Here is a 21,573-nt window from a genome sequence, read left to right on the forward strand (position 1 = left end):
GCAAGCCGAGTGGCAGAAATGAAGAACTTTCGAGCCAACTCTGGATCTCAAGCGCGTCAAAAGTCTCTACCTCCTGGTACGCCAGCTGCTGACGGGGGATCGATACCTAAGCAAGCGTTGACTAAAGTCACTGCCGAGCACAAACGGATGAATTTCCTGGCCAGGGGATTCCAATTGTGCCCAAGACTTTCCTGGCTCTCTCCATCTTGCCTCTGATGTGACATGCCATGTTTTAGATATGACAGCCACGAGCGTGAGTCGTGGAGGTTAGAAACGTGGATTCTGAATCTGAAATACTTACTCTTCGCCTGTCTGGATGCTTCCTCGTCTTCGGAATCATCTTCCCAATCAGAGGAACGGAGCTCGTCGCCCTCTGAAAAATTTTCCAGAAGAGCCTGCTCACTTCCCGTCGATCGATAATATCTTTATGGATAAAGGTCTCGCGTCTTGCTGTGGGCAGACCAACGTGCTCCGTAGGAGAACTCGAAAATCATGTGGCGGTACTACAATTTCGTAGGAATTTCAGCGTAGAAAATCGCCAGGGCATGCAGAAAAAACCGGAAAGCTCGGCTCGGATTGCCGAGCCGTGACAACGTCCCAAATGACAATGCCCTCGGGCTCCATGAGACATGAGGGTTCGCATGAGCTTTGAGCGTCGCGATTCGTTATGACTCATAAGTTGTGACATTGGAACCTACTTCGAGGCTGTCTCCGCCGCGGACGTTTTCCTGGGTTGAGCGACTCAGAAGAATACCTCGATATGTTAAGTTCAGGCTCTGAAAAGTTTCAGTGATAACCCGCTCATCACCTCCTACCGCACCGCCATGAATTCGACATGCCGAGCAAGGGCGGTGTGATGATGATGCGGGAATATCATGAATCATGATTGCGCGACCAGAATGGAAATGGAACCCACCTGAATTTCCGGAGAGATGCACGTCGCCTCCTTCAAAAGGAGCAGAAGTCTCCGCTGATGCCTGAGGTTCGATCTCTGAAAAGTTCGAATATTATTCCACATCCCAGATATGCGATTTCGGGGTCTCTATTGCCGGACTTCTTGACCAATGACCGAATACAGGGCTCCCCGTTTCGCCTTGCCCCGCGGAACCGCATCTCGTCCGGGGGATTCGAACTAGCGACCTCCCGCACGAGGATACGTCGTTTCACCGAGTGGAGGTTGCCGTTCCACGGAGTGAATTGCTGATCTGCATATGATTTGTAGACCGCCCTGCGCACTCGGCTACCCGACGGCCGGAATAAACTACCTGGATACGTCCTAGCGTTTTGGATGATGTTGCTTGACGCGAACCGAGCAGTCGTGTGCGCTATTCGGGAACTCGGGGACGACCTCAAAATTGACGGCTCAAAATTCCTCGCGGAAATATTTCTTGACGGGAGGAATTTTCTGAAGATTCCTTCCGCGGAAGCTTCGGTCACGAGATTACTCCTCGTCGGACTGCCGTGGAATCACCGTTGAAAAACTTATCCAACAACTAAGGACTTACATCATTGATGACGAATCATGATCATGCCCTTTGCCTATCTCAATTTCGTGGTGAGACCGAAACCCATGCTTACCCTGTCCTCGATGCCGAGAGGAATACGAATTGCGTCCTTCAGAAGTTTCAGAAGCGGTCTCCGTTTCCGTCGATGCCGGAGATTCGACCTCTGGGAAGTTCGCATTGTACTATCAATTTCAATTATCAGAGCTTGGAAGTTCAGGCATTTATAACCTCCATCACTTCTTCTTTTTTTTTTGCGCACATAGATTGATGGAACGATAGATTAATGATCATTGAATTTTCGGTTTCTCTCGGTCCCCGAACAGAATCGATCGTTGCACCCCTCAATTTCACCATCTAATAATGAATTGATTGAGCGTGATTAATGATGAATGCCTGAACTTCCATCATGATAAATGAGATGAAGGTTTCATCCATTCAAAACTCTTGGCTTGCGCGTTCCTGACTTGCTGACCGGTGAGCGTCAACTGAAACCCCGGTCCCGAGCTTGCGGCTCGGAGCAAGGACAAGGATCGCGGAATGTTACCTACCGGAAACATTTCGGGTAGACTCAAACACCCGAGCGCGAAAATCTTGATCTTCCTTATCACTCTCGGATTCGATTCCCGCTCCGCTGGCGCGATGCTTCGGGAACTCTCTTTCAATACCGTTTCCGAACCCCCAATCTTCATCGCGGAGACCTCCATCGTCCATTTCGCGGCTGGAATAGGAATGAGTTTAGGAATCAGATTGCTCGTTCCTCGTTCTTAACCCGAGACTTTGAAATTCGGATTCCGGATGAAAGGGAGTCGACCGACCCTGGGACCAGTGACTCACCCACCACGGGGCTGGTGGAGCTCCAGCATCTACAAACTTTTCTGTTCTTGATTCTTGCTGGAGTACCAAGCGCGGATGACTACTCTACATTCTCAGCCCCGTGGAAAATCGGATCTGGCCCCTACCTAGAAGCAGTCTCCGATACGCCCCTGTCTTAAATTGCTTTGCGCGATCCCTTGCAAGTTGCAAGTATTAGGCTGTCGGGCAAAACCCGACAGGATTGTGGAGCACCCTTGGATGGGATCGCAGGCCGCGGGTTCTTCGTTGACGGCAGGACCAAGCCTATCTCTAGCAGTTCTAGGACGGAGGATACTATTGAACTCACCCTCCTTCAATTTCGGATCAACCTAATGGATGAGGCAGCTAGTCACGAGTCACGAATTACGATTTCCACGCCACGAGACACGAGACACGACCTCAGTCAGTCAGCCTGTGAGCTAGCCAGCATCAATCGCGAACTTCGTTCTCCCGATGTCCCGATGCGGTTAAAGGATAAAAAACGAACGTGGCGGGAGCTCGATCCTCCATCTCCGCAGTCTCCGCATCACTGCATCACCGTTTCTATGGCATTGGCTATTGGCTCTGCTCTGAGCTCTGAGCTCTGGATATTGTGCATTGTGCGGGATCGCAGAAGGGATTACGGACAGAAACTCGAAAAAAGTGCGTCTCGCAACAAGTCGCAAGTCGCCGTAACTTGTTCCTGCGTTGTCGCGGAGACGATCTGAGGATCTGAGTCTGAGGGGGCCGCGTACTCTTCCAATCGCGATTAACAGGAGCCGGATCTCGGAGGATCTCGTGCGATCCATCGTGGTTGGGCATCTTGGGCAACGTACGTACCATGTGAGATGTGACGTCCCTTCACGATACCCGGTCGATGCGATTGCATGACGAATACCCCGCTCAATAGAGATATATCCAGGTTGTAAGAAGTCCTGGGGCTGTAGGGTGATAACCGCTTCACTCGTCACTCGTCTTTCTTGCTTCGACGAGCTATTCCGCTGAAAGAGCGTTTAAGAACCGGTCGAGTCGAAACTACAATCAGGCGGCCCTCGATGATGTACGTTTCGATGACGTACGAGGGAATGGTTTGGTGGTTCCTATATGGTTCCTACGAGAAAAGCAAGCCGCGGGACGCTTTTACGCGGGAACTTCATCTCAATTCGAGGTTTGTGGAAGGTGCGATCGAAACGTGTTCTGATATGTGATTTGTGAATGAAAATGATTGAGATCCCCCTGAATTTTATTCTCTCCGGATTAGATATCTTTGTATAAGACTAGACCTGTCTGCGAGTGCAGTCTCGCCTTCGCTAAAGCACTGCAACTCATGCAATCTGACATCCTGCGATGAAGAAAGTCGAGATCACGAGACGAGACCAGACGGGAACCTTGAGCTAACTCCTCGTTCGTTTTTCAGGCTTTCAATTGATCAATCGACCCGAATAGAGAGTCGGATAGAACCCTGATAGAATGGACCATACGTCCCCTTTGAGCAGGAACAAATAGGATTCCACCATCGTACGGCTGCGGAAACATCTCGATGGCATGGCAAAAAATGAGCTTTGAGATGGCGCATCGAAATTTTGAGCCGCAAAATTGAAGCTTACACCCCTTTCCCTCCCAAAAAAAAAAGTGTGGACTGTGGACAGGCCTTGGGATCAAAGATGATTTTTTTATTTCAATAATCGAAAGCCAAGTTCATGTTGTCTAGCTGTCACCATCCGATTGGGTCATCTCGAAGGAGATCTCCTGGCCTCGGGGAGAGTCCCGTGCTATGCATCATCCATTGCGGGGCCCGACGTTCCCGGAAGCATCGCGCAGAACTCGGAGATCGCCGTTTTATGGTGTTTCGCGAGAGGGCCCGATCCTGCGGAATTCACCGCATTCCTTTGCGAACCTAAAGAGTCCATCGCGATCCCATGAATCGCAAAGCAACAAGAGACTACAGAATAGGGAGACCCAGAAACGAGCTGAGAGGGCGATCGAACTTGAGTCTTGCTCCAGACATAGATCACAGTCATCAACGTCTCCATTTACCGATCTCTCAATGAGGGTCTCTCTCACGGACTCGTCTCTCGCACAAATGAAACCCTCAATATTTATACCGATGGGAGCTTCTCCCTAGCGTTCTTTAGGAACGGCTCCTCCATTGTATGACATACGTTTCCGGAACGGTATTTATTAGCACGCATTCTTCCGTTTTCGAAAGAGCCGTTCTTTCGTTGTCGCGTACATCGGCGGGAGACGTCTACACTGGAGTTCTATTCGAAGAATCGACGATCTCTTCTTCAGCACGATGATTCTTGCACGGCGCATTTCTGTCGGAAATGATTCCTCGTCTCTTCAACCGAAGAACTGTGGGATTTCTCCATGAGTCGTAATTTCTCTGCTAGATTCAAGCGACTTCACTATAATACCAAATAGAACCTGATGCTTTCGGTGTTCGCGAATCGATCATGAGCGCAGAAAAGCCAACGGAGTCTCTGGGGATCGAAGCTGTCGCTCGCTTCCTGCTGAATGAGAAACTATTCCTGACTGCTCTCGAGCTCTATTCAGAAAGTTTCCACAAAGGGAATGAAGTTCCTTTGCTCCGGAGCTTCTTCAACAACCCAGGTGAGTTCTCAGAGGAGGCGCTTATGAAATCATGTAGCGTCGATGAAAGCTTCTCTAGAACAGTACCGACTCCGAAAATTCGATCATAGGCAATTTCGAACAACTGCAAGTGTCCGAGCCCTTTACGCCTTTACCGCGGACTTCGTCTGTTCAAACGTTAGAGAGTCTGGACCTGACCCGCTTTTCGGAAGATGGTGAAGGATTGCTCTCAGAAAAAGTGAGTTTTCACGGGGTTCGTGCTATCTCAGTAAAAGGATGCCGGAGCATCGCTGATGAGTTCCTTTTTTGCTCATTCCAGGTCGCGGTTCTCGAGTTCGAGCTTAGGAAAGCAAGAGACGCGATACGCAGTTTGCGCAACAATCTCACAGTCGTTACGGAGAGCACACCGGACGCAGTCGTGCCGAATGGTAAGATACTTTATCCTCATCCATAGCTTTACCATCTGTAGAATCGTATTTTCCTGAATCGATACTCCGTTTACGCTCGGTCGCCTCTACCGTACACAACCAGAATTGCTTTTTCAATGAAACGTCGACCGAAACCCGCGGAGAGGGGGATTATCCCGGCTCGAGAATGGAAGTTGTCCTGGTTTTCAGCCCTGAAGATCTGCGATGGTCAAGATAGAGTTATCAACGAATCCCCTTTGCTGCCTCACGAACAGAGAGCGCTTAATTATCTCGTCAACGAATACCTGCTGCAGCATAACTATAAACTCACAGCAATAACTTTCGCCGAGGAGGACGACAACCAGGACCAAGATTTCGATGACTGGGACGAGGTGAGGTTTGAGACAGCCCTGAGATTTCGGACTGTATTGACTGAGCGTCTTCAGCCGAATTACGGATCAAGTGGGATCTTCCAGGTTGGCTTGAACATCTCGAAGCCACCAAATCTCGGTCATCTATACCGGAACTATTGCCGATGGAACTCGTCTTCAAGAAAGACTTCAGTCTCCGGCACTTCGACCAATGAAGAGTTGAGAGCCGAGACGATTCTCGCAGATCTGCCGGACATCGTGGGACACGTGTCTTAAGCCAGAGACTCCGTGTCTACTTCAAGGTCGGGGAGTTCCCTTAGAACCCGCGGCCAACACAGTAGGAACTCCCCATGTGCTCTGGATAACCGAAACTAACTACTGGGCTTAGCTTCGTCGGAAGGGGGAGAAGCTACCTGAAGACAGCCTCGTACGTGAAGAACGGTACCTGTTTCTGCGTGAGCAGAGCTTCTGAGAAGAGCGAATCGATGTGAACTAAGCAGGAAAAGCTTCATAGCAGAGGTCTCTTCACCAGTCTTAATTTAGAAGGATACCTCGGGAACTATCTGATGTATATAGAATTGTCCATCTGTGATCACCCCAGGAGAGAATTCCTCAATAAATAAAAAGAGCCCGAGTTCTCTTGAAAGGAAACGGTTGCAATGCACCGACGGTTCCATCGACAATACGACAGTACACTCGACTGAGCGACAACCTACTACGGGGTGAGTTCAGACAGGGTCTCGGACCCGCAACGGGGTTCGGTGGCGGTTGTCTTTGAAGTCGTCCTCGACTGGCATTCCGTTTCGACTAGATAATTTCAATTCAGGTACCGAACCCCGAGAATCTGTACTCGGTGCTCACGTGAAATTATCATCAGATCCGCCTTCCTCTGCCGTCTGTGGAGCGGTGAAGTCCAAGTTCCTCGGTGAACTTGGCCGATTGGTTTTTCAGCCCTGAGCGTAGAATCTGCCGGGGAGGAACAATGCTCACCGTTTATGAAATAAGGCGCGTTCGTGCGAAAGACACGAGCCGTCGAGTCTCATTTGAAATAGCTGTCATGCAGGTCCTCATCGAAGTCCTTGACTTATGCAACAGGTCGGAAACTTACCTAAGCCAGGCGAGGCATCCAATGAGGCGCTTAGGGTCCTAGGTCGGAACGCGTCAATGGAGACCTTGTGCCTTTCGAAAGCCGCTCAACGTCATCGGAAGAAAGCTGCCGCTTCAATGGTGACCTTTCTGAGCGATTGCTTATCTGTCGGATGATGATCCAATCTATGGAAGAAGATGTTTGCATCCCTCTGGTGGCTGTTTAAGTTTCTCGAATCTGAGGAAGGAGATCGCTGTGGAGGGACACACTCGCGTATCTGGACAAGCTGAGACAGATTCTGGCAACCGAAGATGGCAGTCGGTCGAGCTATCCCTGGATCGGCGCCACCCTGCTCGTGGGTAGAGCCTGACAGTTTTGCGTGTAATCACGACGAGTCACGCGAAAGATCAGCCGGCGATGCATTGAAGCCCTTCTGAAGATTCTTCAACGCCAAGAAAGCTGTTGGCTGGCTGGAACAGATTCTTTTCAAAAACGGTTCTCTCAAAATGTATAATTAAGTCCGACGCGGTGAGCCATATCTCGAAGGAGTGAAACGGAACACAACCGCCGACTTCCGTCTTCTATATTTCCCATGATGCTTCACTTCTGAAGACAAACGGAATGAGGTGCTCTGCAATGCCGTCATAACACCACTGAAATGATGGCAAGCCCCTGAAAAAGAGCTCAGTTTAGATGGATTCAACGGTCTGACTACTTTAACGGCTGTCTGCGTCTTCAGCGAAAGTCAGTTCTCGTAAAATCAGAGAAACTGAGTTCGATCCCGACGCTTGGTGAGGGAGAATAGTTCCTTTGCTCATGAAAGAATTCATGCTTTTTTGCTCGCGATGAATAATGTCGTCGGACCTTGCGAACGATAGAGGAGAATTCGATTGCTCCCTCGGATACAAATTCGTCCTCCGCCCGAGTGCTGAGAAGGTTTCCATTCTCAACCAAATACCCATACTATCACGACGTTTCAGCCCCGAACAGACATGAGTTCCCCACAATCTTCCGTCGACAGCACCAAGTCGCGCATAACATTTTTTTACATTAACTTCACTCTGGTCGGGGAGGACCGACTCGATTCCGAGGGCTGAAGGATCAGGGGATGACCGGCCCCTATGAGCCAGCTCAAAAAAGCAAAGGAACGAAAATCGAACGGGGAAGGAAGGATGTATAGAAAGGATAAGACTGGGAGGAGCATCGGTGTCGCTTTTCATGATCTCGCTAATCGATTGACATTCTAACCCGCCTTCGCTCGTGCCCGATCGTGTCCTGACAAGTGGAGATATTGTTTCCTATCCAGACGAGTCCATCCGATCCAGACGAATGCTCCCTTAGCACCGACATAATGAAGTTCGAAGAGAACCAAAGAAAATTTGGAGAAAACAGCGTATGGCGGAGCTTCACCGAGCTGAGAAGGGAAAACGCCGAGATATCTGAGCCTACAGACGCTGAAGATACTCAACTTTACTTCGCTAGACGTCACGGGCGGTCAAACAGTGCGGGTGGTTCTGCCGCAAAAAAAATGCGAAAAACAGCTTATGGCTCGTCTCGTGGTGATGGGATCTCACGAAACTCATTAACGGGTAATGTCCAGCGAGGAGGATTCTCTTTTGAGCCGATGCAACTCAGTCGATATTCACTTCCGAGCGGCCGGAGCTTCCCGACACCCTCACGATGTTTACGATTGGATGTGTGATGAGTGATGACAAAATAAAAATAGGATTCTTTACTACTCGGCAGCGATCGGCTCCGACCCCACATCTCGGACGGGTCGTGGCACACGCTCAAGGAAGTTCTATGAGCGTACAGCTGCCCGCCGGATTTTGTTCCACGAATCGGACGGCGCAAAGTAGCTGTCCGCGTCTAAGTAGCTGTCTGGCTCCACGTGAAATCGCATCGTTTGGGAACGGAGGAGAGGTACCCTGAAATTTTTCGCTCCGTCAATCGAAAGTTTGATGGTCCATGTCGCGGAAAGCCCGAGTTCCCGAGATTGGAAAAGGAAGCCTAGACCATCTACCTACAGCCGATGACAATGACAAATGCGGGGATGTCGATGAATCTTGGCTCTTCACGAGCCGGCATAATCCCCCAGTTTCTGACAGAAGCGCTCGACTGAGGATGAAAGTGAAATCACTCATCCTTCCAAGATCTTCTGACTGCTCTGGGAACTTTCAACGGACTTTGATCGGCCACGGAAGTCCTCGCTGTGTAAGTCCATTGCTCTCGAGCCATACCTTTTGCGGGATCCCGCTCGACCGGAGGCACGCGATTTGGTCTAGACGCCGGGCCGCTTACACCGTTGAAGTCCGTGAGAAAAAGGTCGTGTTTTGATCTTTGTATTCCGGGCTTATTCCATAGATGAATATTCCGAGGAATGGAACTCTGAGGGGACGCTTCCTTCCGAAAGAGCATCGGGGAGCTTCTCCAACAATGACTCGGGCTCTTCGAAAGTTATTCGTGTCCGACCTTAGACGATGTCGGGGTCGGTCCCGCAGTTGTAGCCAGTCGAATGTAGATGAGTCGCTTTCAGTGTCTAATCAGTAACAGAAACGTTTGTTTCTTCCTGCATGCTTCTTAACCAAGCTAACTGCCGGATCAGCATTGAACCAGCGCACAAAACAAGAACAACAGTGTTTATCGCGGAGCCCTTGCCCGCGGAAAACTGAAAGCTCTTTCAGAGACGATGACCTTCGAGGATTTGGTGGACACAAGCAGCCAATCGTCTGGGTCATTTCACTGTCGTGTACAAAGGGTCCCGGAATAGCTCTCCTGGGAAAATTCATCTATCCTTCGAGGGATCCCGTGAGTCGTGTCATCGCGCTCGTACGTAGTAGATTTCCGTATGAGGCTTCGAATGAGTACTTATTCGTATCTATTATTTATATTGCGTATAAATTATATTTCGCGTCACATCAGTACTCATTCGAAACTTCGCATCTTGAACAAGGAAGACGTACGCACCCGCGCAACCGGGGCAAATCCTGACCGAGCTCTCGTTCCCTTGAAGAACACACCTGAAGCCAATCGGCGGATTTGATCCCTTCGCTGAGTATCCCTTCCCGACAGTCTCCGGAGCTCGGAAAGTCTCAGCGCTTCGCTTATCCCTACCCAGCCGTCATGGCGGAGCCTGAAACGACCGGCGATTCGGAGAAATCAATAGCCATACTTGGCATCACATCAAAACTTATGATTATGATGAGACCGGTACTTCCGGATTGGAAAGAACGAGAATGAATGGGACACCGGCGAGCAATTTCCAGTGTCAGGCACGCTCAAAATCAGCTGTGGGCTCGAGCACCACAATGATGGTGATCCTTTGGGATAAAGTAGCGGAAAAATTGAAGTCCGGCGAAGATTTCTATTATTTCAACTTTTGGTGATCGCAGCGCTCTCCGTCGAATTTAGGCGCGGAAGGGTTCATTTTCTCGGATTGTTCTTGACCCTCAAACGATGGAAAGAAAAATTTTCATCAAAGCCTTGAGTGTGTATTATATTCGGAGCGCAAATGAATTCGAGGGTCACAGTTTAACCATCGAAGATACGGTGAGGGAGGTAAGGCGATTTGAGTGAGAACTCGGACTAGTACCCAGAAGGGCGGCGATCAGCCCTATAATCAAGCGACGAGAGCCGGATCGATATCTCCGACCGATGATCGACGTCTGAGCTCAATCGGAATTTCCCACGAATTCTCCCAGGGAAAACCCATTCCGAAAGTCATGGTCTCTTTTCTCCAAATCTCGAATATCAAGGTCCCACCCTTCAATCAACCTTCTTCCTGGAAGCAATTTTGGTCGATTCCGATGGGGATGGTTTCGCGTGAAAACTGGCGGAGTTACCTCAGCGTGTAAATGTAGTACTCGCTTCCGAGAAGTGTCGGAGGATCGACCAAAATAAGATGGTTCCGAATCATGCCTGACCGTCGCTGAGTTGCGCCCCATAGCGGCTTCCGACTGAGGTGCGAATCAGCGCCCGGATCTCCTGAGACCTTTGACCCACCGGCGCCCCTTTCCCTGCTCGCGCTTTAAAAGTAGCTGCACATCGCTTGCCAACGAAGACCAGACCTGGCGGAGCCGCTTGAACAGAGCGCTCGTGAAGCAGAATGAAGGCATTGGTTAGTTGTGGAGAAGTTTCGTGACTATGTGTCTCCCTGGTGCCAGCCGAGGATTACCATAAGTGTTTTAATCATGCATGGCTTCCTTCTTCTCCTTACTCGGATTCCCGATGTTGTGTTCATCTCTATGTTTTTTCCCCTGTAGATCTCCACGTGAGTTCGTCTTCATGAGCACCTGTCAAATGTCGTGGTGATTGATGTTTGTCTTTCAGCTTGTGGTTTGTTTGACCACGGTTGCCTACGCGGGCAATCTCGGTGGTGGTGGAGGTGGCGGCGGCGGCGGCAGAGGTGGAGGTGGTTGGCAACAGGGAGGTGGAAGTGGAGGTGGTTGGCAACAGGGAGGAGGAGCTGGAGGCGGCTGGCAGCAGGGAGGGGGTAACTTGGGCTGGACCCAGACCCCGACCAGTGGGGGCTGGCAACAGGTGCAGAAAGGTGGCGGGGGCTGGATACAGGGAGGCGGTGGCGGCGGCGGCGGATGGCAACAGGGGGGCAGTGCCAGTGGTGGGGGCTGGCAACCAGAGAGCGGAACCGCCAAAGGCTGGCAGCAAGGAGCAGGAAGCGATGCCGGGGGCAAGAAAATCTTCATCATAAAAGCTGTCAGTGCTGGCACTGCTGACATTCAATTCAAAGGGGGGAACAGCGGTGGAGGATACAGTGGTCATCATGGGAGCGGAGGATATACTGCAGGAGGCCACGGAGGTCATGGAGGATTCGGCTCCGGTGTGTCATCGGGTAAGTCGATGGGCAGTCTATCGGGATCAGCTGTGGGGAAACGGTTTTGAATAATCGATGAATGTTGACGGTACTTCGTATCTTAGGCGGATGGGCATCGAGTGGAGGGTCATCCTTCGGGAGCGGCGGTGGTGGTGGCGGCGGCGGCTACACAGCAGACTCCGGGAAGTCTCATATTTTCATCGTCAAAACAAAACCAGCAACGAGTTCGGAGGCGCATCACGTCGGAGGCTTCGGCGGTGGCGGACATCACGGGGGGAGTTATGGGACGAACAGCCATCACCGGACAAGTTACGGCGGAGGCGCCCACCACGGGGCAAGCTATGGCGTGAGCGGACACCACGGCGGAGATGGACACCACGGAGGTGGCGACAAGCATCATGGAGGGCAAACTTCGTCCGGAATTCATAATTTCGGCGGCAGCCCGGTCAAAGTGATCATCGTCAAAGCAGTCGAGGGTACTGCCTCGAGCAGTCACGGTGGCTCCAACAGTGGTTGGCAGCAGGGTGCAGCAGCTGACGGAGGTTGGCAACAACAAGCAACCCGTTCGGGAGGGGGTTGGCAACAGAGTGGTTCTGGCTGGCAGCAAAGCACATCGGGCTGGCAGCAGCAACAAGGAACAACAGGAGGCTCTGGATGGCAGCAAGGTAGTTCAGGAGGACGAGGAGGAGGCGGTTGGTAAAATCAACCGACCGCGTCAGAACTCAAACCCCAAACGGTTGTCAAGTTTTTCTGTACATAAACCCTGTGATATCTATTCTTCTATCGGTGAAAATGACAGCGCTCTCCAATGCGAATGTGTATCTATACGAGATAATTATTGCACGATTGAGTAAAAATTTATTTAAGAATTCGCAGTGTATTTCTCCTCATGCTTTCTCATGTCATGAAATATCGGGATCTAGTGGGACATTCACACTCCGGGCAACGAGTTTTTTTGCTCCGGGACCGAGATCATACCCCGCCAGCCTCATCGAACGCGGAGGAAGCTACTCTACGCCCTACAAAGATAGTCAATCGTCGGAGCCAGAATATCGAGCATGGTTAGGATTTCGTTTTGAAAAATCAAAATTTATTGCTATCATCTCTACAACAAGCGGTTCCATACTTTTCACTTCATGGGATAGGAATATATTCTTCATCATCTTCAAAAACAACGTTGATAAAAAAAGCTCGTCACCCTTCCTTCTGATCACCTCAGTATTCACGCAATGGAATCGTTGTGAATTCGTGAAGGTTTGCTACTCGTTCTCGAAAAGGCTTCACCCAAGCATCGATGTTTCCATACTGTCCGGTCTTCCCCTTGGATTCCTCGACCAAATGACTGATTTTTCTTCGATGATATCAGACAAAACATCCGCCTTGTCTTCCCAACAAACCGAAAAAAAATATTCAAGGAAGGCCAACATCTTTCATGGTATGTAGACGATTCGTGGTAGGAAAAGAGAACTACAAACCCTATGGGTTCCCGCGACCGATGTATCTAAGAAAAGGCGATCGGGCGACAATCGTGAGGCCTAACTCCAATCACGACTGCGCTGAGCGACTTTGAGATTGGATTCGGACCGAAACACTTCGTCCTGCGGAGAGCACTTAAGGAGGATTATGTGAGAGGGGCCTCCAGAATACATGACTCAGAAAACTGGCGAGAAGGAAGAGCTCGTCTGAACAAAAAGAGCTCCGTGTCAAAATTGAACTGAACAAGTGACTACGGATATGAAACATCCACAGAAGCATCGTCCGCCGGAGTGTTTTAACCGTAGAAATTCTAGGATTGCGGATCCAACGCGTGTTTGTACTCGAATTCGCTGAGGGCGGCATCTGCTCCGTTGTGGGTGCTCGACAGGCGGAATAACTTGGGTTCGTGTTTCCTGCCGCTGTTCGCGTGACGGTGACTCTCTTCTAGCTGGAATTTATAGCCGGAAGCAGCTTCCAAGTCGCCTTGCTTGAGAGCACGGGAAACATGCGCCCAAACCTTACGCGATTCATTAGCGTCTTGATCGCTCAGTACGCGGACTCGTTTGCGGCACTGCTCTTTGGCTTTGATGTTGAACTCTGTAATATTCCAATCGAATTAATCGCTTTCGCATTCTGCGGTCGGGGGGCGTCGACCGTCGATCAAACAGGGACAGATTCCCCAGCGACCCGGAGGGATCGGGACGAGACCTACCAAAGTGCTGTTGATAATCTCCTGCTTCCCTATGGAAGGAGATGCTCTCGTTCCAATGGCCTTGTCCACGAAGCGCGATATTATTCTCACGATTCCTTATTTCAACCTGCACTCCATGCATCTTCGCTCCGCGGAAGGGCTGGAACGGTGCCGAAAACGTATAATCAATCGTCCGAGCATAGATATCAAAGGGAGATAAGCGGAACCTGATCCCTCAAGCGAATTCTCTCGGCGGGAGGAGATTTGAGTTTTTGTCGCTCGGGTTATCTCCTGCGAAATCTCAATCTTGCGAAGTCCAAAGCCTGATCAGAGAACCCACCGGTCTCTCTGTACTTACTGCTGGAGATTTCTAATGAGCATAAGTAAGAGCATTCATGGATGCCACACCGTTCATTCGCTCACGGCATGGAATCGAATCTACGCGGCGTTCGAAGCATCGAAACGATTCGATTTCTGCGTTTGCCCGGGAGGGGTTTGCAGTCGAAAATTTCGGGTTTTCCCAGCCGAATTTCTAATTCGTTCGCATTGATCGAAATCTAGAATCTGAATGATGGTAAGGGGCGATTGAGCCGCGGGAGGAATATCGAGCTTTTACTCGCCCTACGCAGATAGGTGAGCGCACGCTCTCCAGCTTGCATCGTTGAAGCGGCCGAAATCGACTACCGACTATCCACCCAACACAGAATTCGGTACGCCATCCATGGTCACGAGCGATGGTAGCAGGCTTGCATGACAATCGATTAAGAGCGGACACTTGACGGGGTACAGAGATCGACTACATAAATGCGGCGGGAAACACACACAAGCGAACTAAAGGGGAAAATTGCGATAAAAATCAAAACTAACCGGGTCTGGGTTCGGAGGAGGCAGAGTTTCAGTTTCCGCTTTGCTCAGAAGCTGCAACTCGGCCAAAGGATATTCCACGTCAGATTGATCACCGGGTATGGTTCACGTGAACTAATTCTAAGGTATATTGCGGACAGTTTCTTTTGTTGTTCACACAATAGTGCATCAAACGTGACATCAGGACGATGATTGTGGGTGGTTGCCGAGCGTCTACAACATCGATAAGAAGAGTGTGCGCGAGTGATCCGCAGAATTTTCAGCTCACAAGCTGACGTAAGCTATGCGCAACTCCACGAAAAAATGGTCGGGCATTACCGAGAGGAGATCAGACGAGACACAGATAGATTCAGAGAAAATCAGAGAGACGGAGTCTGAAACCTCGATTTAGCGTAATTTCAAGCCCTGGAAGAAATGCAGAGAGAAGTTCCGCTGGCGAAGGAACAAGTCAGACTGGCTTCACTAGTCAAGTGATGGAGTGATGCATAGAGAGAGCGAGATGGAACGATGAGCTGCGCAGCTCGAGAGGAAAAGCTGTCCGGAGGGACCTTCTGACAACAACGAGTTCTAGTCCTGGCAATTTCTAACCTACTACAGCGAAGTTGAAGAGCTACAATTAGGATATTCATCAATCCATTCGTCGACCATTTCATCTATGACCCAATCCACGAATCTAAATACAACGCATCTACTCAATACGATCGATCAACTATAACATCAATGATAACAACAACGCGTCAGCATAACACTAGTATTCAACACCTACGAAATCGGAGCATTCGACTCACCTTCGAAGGGAACGTTATGACGGCGGAGCAGCCCGTCTCAGGGCACTGCACTTGCATTTTTCCACTGAACTCGAGGTAGGGTTTCGATACCAAGGAGCGGCAAGCCATTTGCGGCAGAGTGACAATGTAGCTCTCGCCAAACTCCAACAACTGCACGCTTAGGCCACCGATGAACTCGATGCCAACGTAGAGGTTCATGAACGAGGCCTTGACGCCCAACGTTGCCGTGCACTTCATCTGCCGCTCGAGGCACTCGACATAGATGGCACTCTTCGGTGGATGATGACTCACTTGCTCTGCTACGAAAGTTACGCGCGGAGGCGGGTTCCCGTTGTCTTCGTGTGAGTCAGGCAACTTGAAGGAACAACGGAACGATTCACCGAGCACTGGATTGAAAGGTTTACGGGCCACAAGTCCCTGAAAGGGGAAACGGTGGAATGAGAAAGCTGGAGGGAAGCGCTCGGCGCTCGCGACCCGGCTATCGGGAGACTCCGGGGGTTCCAAGTCGTGTTCGATTCGGTACCGCCCCCGGCGGGTTCGGAATTTCTTGCTCACCCTTCGTGTGGCGAATAGAGCCGAGAGAAGCCATCGCACGAGGTTGAGAATCCGCTCATCTTCGGTTTTTGCTTCCGCGATAGATACGAATAGTGGCGCATAGGAAAACATGTCCGCATAGACTTCGAGGAGCGATCGCGGTTCTTGTACAAAGACGGGTAGCGAGACTTTGGTGAGATCGGCACCCATTTTCAATTGACCCATGAGGGTTAGCACCGTATCTTTATCCTCATCCGACGGGAAAACCTCGGTTTCCCAGTGTCCCGAAGGCTCGACGGCTTCCTCGTCAGCAACCTCGCCGCCCGAGCTCCGCGCCGTCAACATCGACGCCAACGTACTATCACTAGTAACATGAGGCAGTGCTGGAAGCGATTTAAATTTCAGCATTCAGGATTCCGCAAATTGTCAAAATCGAAATAGGGAACAAGAGAGTCAGATGATTGATAATTAGGTCGAATTTTCAGGAGATCAGAATTAATCGTTGCATCGAACTTTGATCAAGTTTCGCTTACCCGAGGCTGACGGAGTGATTGCACCCTTATAATCCCCCGCCGAGACCGACAATGACTGTTGCATGCTGGAAACAAGAAGGCTTTGCACTTGATGGGAGCAAGCGAAAAAATTACCGTTCGGAAAGGGAGCCATGGAATCGCGTCGTGGGAATGGCGTCCGAAGAATACGCCGTCCCCTCCCCGAATCTCGTCGAAGTCTGATCTCAATCATGGATCTCCCACCAGGGAGGAAGATGTTCCTGCCCAGATGTTCCATCTTGATGATGGGTATGAAAGGAAAGGATCTCCTCCGGATACGGAGGAGTTCACGAAAGGCGAGGTGGTGGGACGCATCCAGAAAAACGAGAATCGGACGAGAGATGGCGGAGAGGGCTCGGAGAACAATGTGAGCGGACACGAATCAATGGACATCGCAGATTCAACAGCACTCAGAGACAAGGAGATAGAGAAAAGAGGACGGTACTAACACGGGTCGGAACGGCTGATGGGCCCAATCTCGAACCTTCTTCTTCAGCTTTTTTGAATGATGCTTCCGATTATGTGATGGTGTATTGTTAAGTCGCTGCTCGTACCGTTGATCAGAAAGCAACGAAAAGCATTGCTCTAAGCAAACCACTGTCGCTGTCGACGTTGCCTTCAGCAGCAGAAGATCCTGGAAAATTAACAGGTCATCAAAAACCGAATTTCTCGAAATGAATAGCTCTTCCGATCGAGATCTGGCTCATCTGACAAGTAGGAGATCTTCCCAAAACAGTCACTCACAGGGTCATGGGGTTTTATTTGCATAGTGTTCGGCAGCGTCTCCATGGCCACTGCGAGATCCCTGAAGGCTAGATTTGCCTCGGACAGTCTCTGCTGCAACGACTGGAAGGCTTCCCCCGGACACGGCAGGACGCCGGGCGGCTGAGGTTTGTTCTCCTTCTCCTTCGAAGCGACCGGCAGCGCCGGATATATGGGCGGATGCTTCAGTCCAATCGAGTCAGTGTGCGCTTCAGCCACGAACCGTAACCGATTCACCCACAGTTGTCGTTCTTTGGAGTCCTGCGCTCGCAATTTATAAACTTCCCCGCAAGCTGCCGATACGGTAAACATTTGCCCATCCTCGTCCGATGGTGACACTACGGCACCCTGTGAACACAGAAAACGTGAACCTACCGTCCATGGTATTCTCGGTGGCTACGGTAGGGACGGTCAGATGAAGTCCTCTCTCTCTCCCGGTGGCTTATCTACTCCGCTTTACCGCCAAGTGCACCGCTCCTCGAGGTCGAGTTTTCTTCACATCTTCGAGCATGTAGTATTCCAGGGTTCCCATCTCGCGATTGAGAACGAAGAATCGGTACTGGTAGCCTTTGACAACATTGGTGTATTTATACAATTGCCCCTCGAAGATTGTTCTGCAACGAGAGGAGACAAGAGTCATTGCGCAATCGCGACTCTGCCAGGGATGTTTGATATCGGATACGCGATTCATCGATCGGAGTCTCGGGGAGAGCCGCTCCTTCCGACGAGCGTTGCGACGACTAGAAATCTCCAGACTAGTTTCGGAAAAATAATAAAGGAATTTCACAAACTGGGACACGAGTAGGCCTTATCAAGCGCTGGCGATAAGGACCGGTACGCATCGGGCGTCGAGTCCATCAAAGATGCTCGACATGCGACGGCTAACGCTTGAGCAGCTCGGCGGTCTTATGTTACTTTCTTGTGATCGATTATGACTGCCAACTGATACGCGAATTGCTTCGGCGCTGCTCAAGAACTTTTGACGTCTAAGCCGGCAGGCGGAAAGCGCGGTCAGTCTACGTGGCCAGATCAATTTTCCGAAAAGCAAGCTTCTCCGCTTCACGGCAAGCGAATAAATATCAGCGGGACCCCAAGAGTCGTTGAGATGCTCATATTAACGCGCTGCTAGCAGCCTCACATTGACGTTCGATAGCGTTCCGTTCGGACCACGGACCTATCGCGAGCCAAATCATTGGCAAAGTGCGCTCACTAGGAGGATAATCAGATTAAAGGACGACGGGCTCATCCCGACCCACTCTCCGATGAGCGATCGTGAAATCACACTAACCTGGCCTGGGCTTCCTCGTTCGAGTCGAAGTCCTGCGGAATAACATTTGAGAGACCCTGTTAAAACAGTTTGGTTACGGTTAGTAGGTGCAGAAGAAGCAGCGGTGCGGAAAAAAAAATGTATTCGGTATCAACTCTCCACTCTAATCGACTTCAGCGAAATTCTGCCGAAATATTTTGATTTCCGAGGTAGAATGTTTGAAGTCGAAATCTTCGGATTGCGAAACGAATTCGCCGTCGAATCCTAAATCGCCAAGCCGCAGGAAAGACTTCCGGGAGCCTAAGGGAAGCAACATGTTTTTTCCTGCGTATCTGCGGGCCCATGGGGCGCTATTCATGTTTATCCTCGGATGGGCTCTGCTTGTTCGATAAAGTTACAGTCTATGAAATTAGGTGGATCCCGCCTTCGGGATGAGCTTCAAAAAGAAGCACCCCAGATCGGGGGCCCTCGTTTGGATTGGGCGGGGACGTCGCATCGGGGAAATCTCCGTCCTCTCGGCGGTCTTCGGCTCGAGCTGATCCAATAGGGGAATATATCCGCTGGTCGGCGAGCCGCATTAGAACAAACCGCAACAGACATCGAGCAAGGGAAGGCTTCCATCGATTCCTTTCTGATGTTAATTAGGTAGTTCTCAATCGAGAAAACGCCAAAGCTCAGTGAGGGTACGAAGACCGTCGGTCATCGAAATCGGAATGACGTCGGGCTCTCTTCTGATAATGAAACGACAGTGACATGCCGCGATCCGGTCAAGTATATCGAATCGTCCAGTAACAGAAGCTGCATCCCCAGCGCGATTGAAGAGGTGGGAACTCACGGCCATGGCGAGACGCCTCCCGGCTCCTCGATTTTTCGAAAGTTAGAGGTTCACTGCGGCGCCGACGAGCGTTCCCACGGAAGGAACGGCCGAATAGGCAGGCAGACAGACACTGAGTTCGACGGAATCGCATGGATTGCGCTAAGAGCGCGGAGGTTTTTCTCCACCTCTCTGCCCCCGAGTGGAAATCATCGAGGAAGGCAGAAACTTGATTCCGATCGATGTCTTATTCAACAAGTATGACACCTCTCCTTATCCACAAGAATCGAATACTGTTTTCCGTCCCTCTCCCCATGGACGACGGCTGCCGTGACTGCACGATAATTCCACGAGGAGGTCTTTAGTGCACCAGAGCTTTTGGCGCCAAGCTCAGGACAGAATCGAATCTGATCACGAGTTCAACAAATTCACGGGCATTCCAGGAACAGTCACCGATCCAGAGATTTCCTATTCCGAAACACTTCAGTCAGTCGAAGTTCGCCTCCGAGAACAGCGTTTCGGAGGAAATGTCACAAACCTTCATGGCGTCGCCCCTTGATCGGTCAAAGAATTTTCGATAGTGCCAATGACGGTTGCGTCACGTCGGCGAGCTTTTCTTACGGGATAATCGAATGAAATGATCGAGATCGAATACCCGGGTGATCTCAGCCATCTCTCGGGAGCTCCCTCTCTCGTGCTTTCTCCCTCACTCACTCTTCCACTCGCTAATTCACTGCTCTCAATGGAGCGCTCTCGCAGTCACACTCCATTCGAATTTCTGTCCACGAAAATACAGCCTGTTGGAAGTGGGAGTGCGCGGAGGAAAACTGCGCTCCTTTCTCTCGGCCCACGCTATGACGATGGATGGAATGCCGCGAGAAATAAAAAGCTGCAGCTGAAAGCATTTCGGGCAGTGCTAGTAGGTATATTTTACCTTGGCTTTTCGAGCGGCGAGAGCCAGATGGTTCTTCTCATCCTCGCTGAAGAAGCTCACACAGGAAGGACTCTTCCGGCAGTGCTCCGCGTTTCTGTGTCCGTTTTGTGTTTCTGACTTCATATCAGAGCCAAACGCCATGTCGTCCAGCTGGGTATCTGACTCTTTCTGCCTGGTGAAGCAACAGAGGTGACTGAAACAGTTTTTCATCACACTTCATGCGACCAACCAATGAAGGCCATGCTCGAGAGCGCTCCGCACTCTTCTCTTTCGGCGGCTACGGTTTAGATAGACCACAGCCGGACAGACTCTAGAATCGAAGCGCGACCACTAAGTGCACTCCTCTACTCAGTAGTTCACTTCGCATCAGCAGGTTTGAAGCCGTCTGCTACTGTCCTGTTTAGCCGCAAAGGAGCGAAAGGACACCGCGAGAACTCAGGGTTCGAACCCGAACCGCCAATTTTCGACACCGGAAGCAGCACGTATACGGTCGGTGATACCGCAGAAGAGCATGGGGGATGCGCACTCGACGATCCGCTCGCTGTAGATTATCGCTCGGGAACGCCTCAAGTGAGTGAGGAGTCGGAATGAGCACCCCGTCGGTCGATCAAACCATTCGGGGTCCGATCACAGTGAACACTGAGAGCGAACCTTTGAAATTACGCTCTCTCGAAAGTCGTAGCCTGCAACAGCCTTGATCGAGATCAACGCCTGTTTTGCCTCCGTCGCCTGAGCTGTCATTCGCGTGACATTTATCGCTTGACGGCGGTCGAGCATTCCGTAGTGCCGCGTTCCCAGTCGACGGCCTCAAGAAAAAGGTTCCTTGCTCTAAACTCTGATTCGATCCCGCATCATCTGCTTCAAGCGCGGTGGATCCTTCGCTGATAAACTTTCGACGCCAGGCTTGGGCAGAGGGCCTGGTTCCGGAGGCTTATGATGTTTCGGCCTAGCAATGAGACGACTTCCGTCGAATCTCCCCGAGATATTCCGGGCAGAGTAGCGTGCTCTACCTGGACTTTCAGCTTAAGGCTCACCCTGCCGAATTTCTTCCCCGCGTTGCTGGAACGGGAGGGTGCTGGACGGAGTGAGTGGAGATGCACCGGCTCTCACCGAATGAGCAGGACAGTCTCCGCGAAAAGGGGATCAAGCTGAGTTGAATTAGGGAAGTCCGGACTCCGACTTAGCGACTGTGATAGACCGCTCCACCTAAGGGATGGGAGGGACTAAGCAAATTTTCGCGGCCTGACCCCGGAGTCTAGCTGACGTCG

The 21,573-nt window shown here is 50.8% G+C and overlaps 3 protein-coding genes across 3 annotated transcripts; 2 read left to right on the forward strand and 1 right to left on the reverse strand.

Annotated features, from left to right (window-relative positions):
* Positions 1–4,451: 4,451 nt before the first annotated feature.
* LOC100900342 (RAB11-binding protein RELCH homolog) lies at positions 4,452–6,288 on the forward strand. The gene is made up of 5 exons (XM_003741301.2): positions 4,452–4,949; positions 5,039–5,166; positions 5,248–5,356; positions 5,546–5,727; positions 5,812–6,288. Exons 1-5 carry the CDS (start codon positions 4,793–4,795, stop codon positions 5,980–5,982), a joined length of 747 nt encoding a protein of 248 aa, XP_003741349.1. The 5' UTR covers positions 4,452–4,792; the 3' UTR covers positions 5,983–6,288.
* Positions 6,289–10,898: 4,610 nt separating this feature from the next.
* LOC108863956 (glycine-rich cell wall structural protein 1.0-like) lies at positions 10,899–12,324 on the forward strand. The gene is made up of 3 exons (XM_018638713.1): positions 10,899–10,910; positions 11,123–11,642; positions 11,729–12,324. Exons 1-3 carry the CDS (start codon positions 10,899–10,901, stop codon positions 12,322–12,324), a joined length of 1,128 nt encoding a protein of 375 aa, XP_018494229.1.
* Positions 12,325–12,692: 368 nt separating this feature from the next.
* Positions 12,693–19,673, reverse strand: LOC100900918 (oxysterol-binding protein-related protein 11). The gene is made up of 11 exons (XM_018638714.2): positions 19,393–19,673; positions 18,579–18,634; positions 17,751–17,904; positions 17,273–17,638; positions 16,978–17,162; positions 16,511–16,575; positions 15,999–16,360; positions 15,444–15,860; positions 14,659–14,709; positions 13,813–13,951; positions 12,693–13,697 (listed from the first exon to the last, which is right to left on the reverse strand). The coding sequence occupies exons 1-11, from the start codon at positions 19,396–19,398 to the stop codon at positions 13,411–13,413; spliced, it is 2,088 nt and encodes a 695-aa protein (XP_018494230.1). The 5' UTR covers positions 19,399–19,673; the 3' UTR covers positions 12,693–13,410.
* Between the last annotated feature and the right edge of the window lie 1,900 nt (positions 19,674–21,573).

Source organism: Galendromus occidentalis, unplaced genomic scaffold (assembly GCF_000255335.2).
Source record: "Galendromus occidentalis unplaced genomic scaffold, Mocc_1.1 scf7180000077153, whole genome shotgun sequence".
Lineage (NCBI taxonomy): Eukaryota > Metazoa > Arthropoda > Arachnida > Mesostigmata > Phytoseiidae > Galendromus > Galendromus occidentalis.

Bases quoted from the DNA above. Each gene is read 5' to 3' on its own strand.
- LOC100900342 (XM_003741301.2), top strand. From the start codon at position 4,793: ATGAGCGCAGAAAAGCCAACGGAGTCTCTGGGGATCGAAGCTGTCGCT. The intron at 4,950-5,038 runs GTGAGTTCTCAG...ATTCGATCATAG, and splicing joins GAGCTTCTTCAACAACCCAG to GCAATTTCGAACAACTGCAA. The intron at 5,357-5,545 runs GTAAGATACTTT...CCTGGTTTTCAG, and splicing joins GGACGCAGTCGTGCCGAATG to CCCTGAAGATCTGCGATGGT.
- LOC108863956 (XM_018638713.1), top strand. The intron at 11,643-11,728 runs GTAAGTCGATGG...TTCGTATCTTAG, and splicing joins CGGCTCCGGTGTGTCATCGG to GCGGATGGGCATCGAGTGGA.
- LOC100900918 (XM_018638714.2), bottom strand. The intron at 17,163-17,272 runs GTGAGTGACTGT...TTAATTTTCCAG, and splicing joins AAATAAAACCCCATGACCCT to GATCTTCTGCTGCTGAAGGC. The intron at 14,710-15,443 runs GTGAGTCGAATG...GCCGAGTTGCAG, and splicing joins TCATAACGTTCCCTTCGAAG to CTTCTGAGCAAAGCGGAAAC.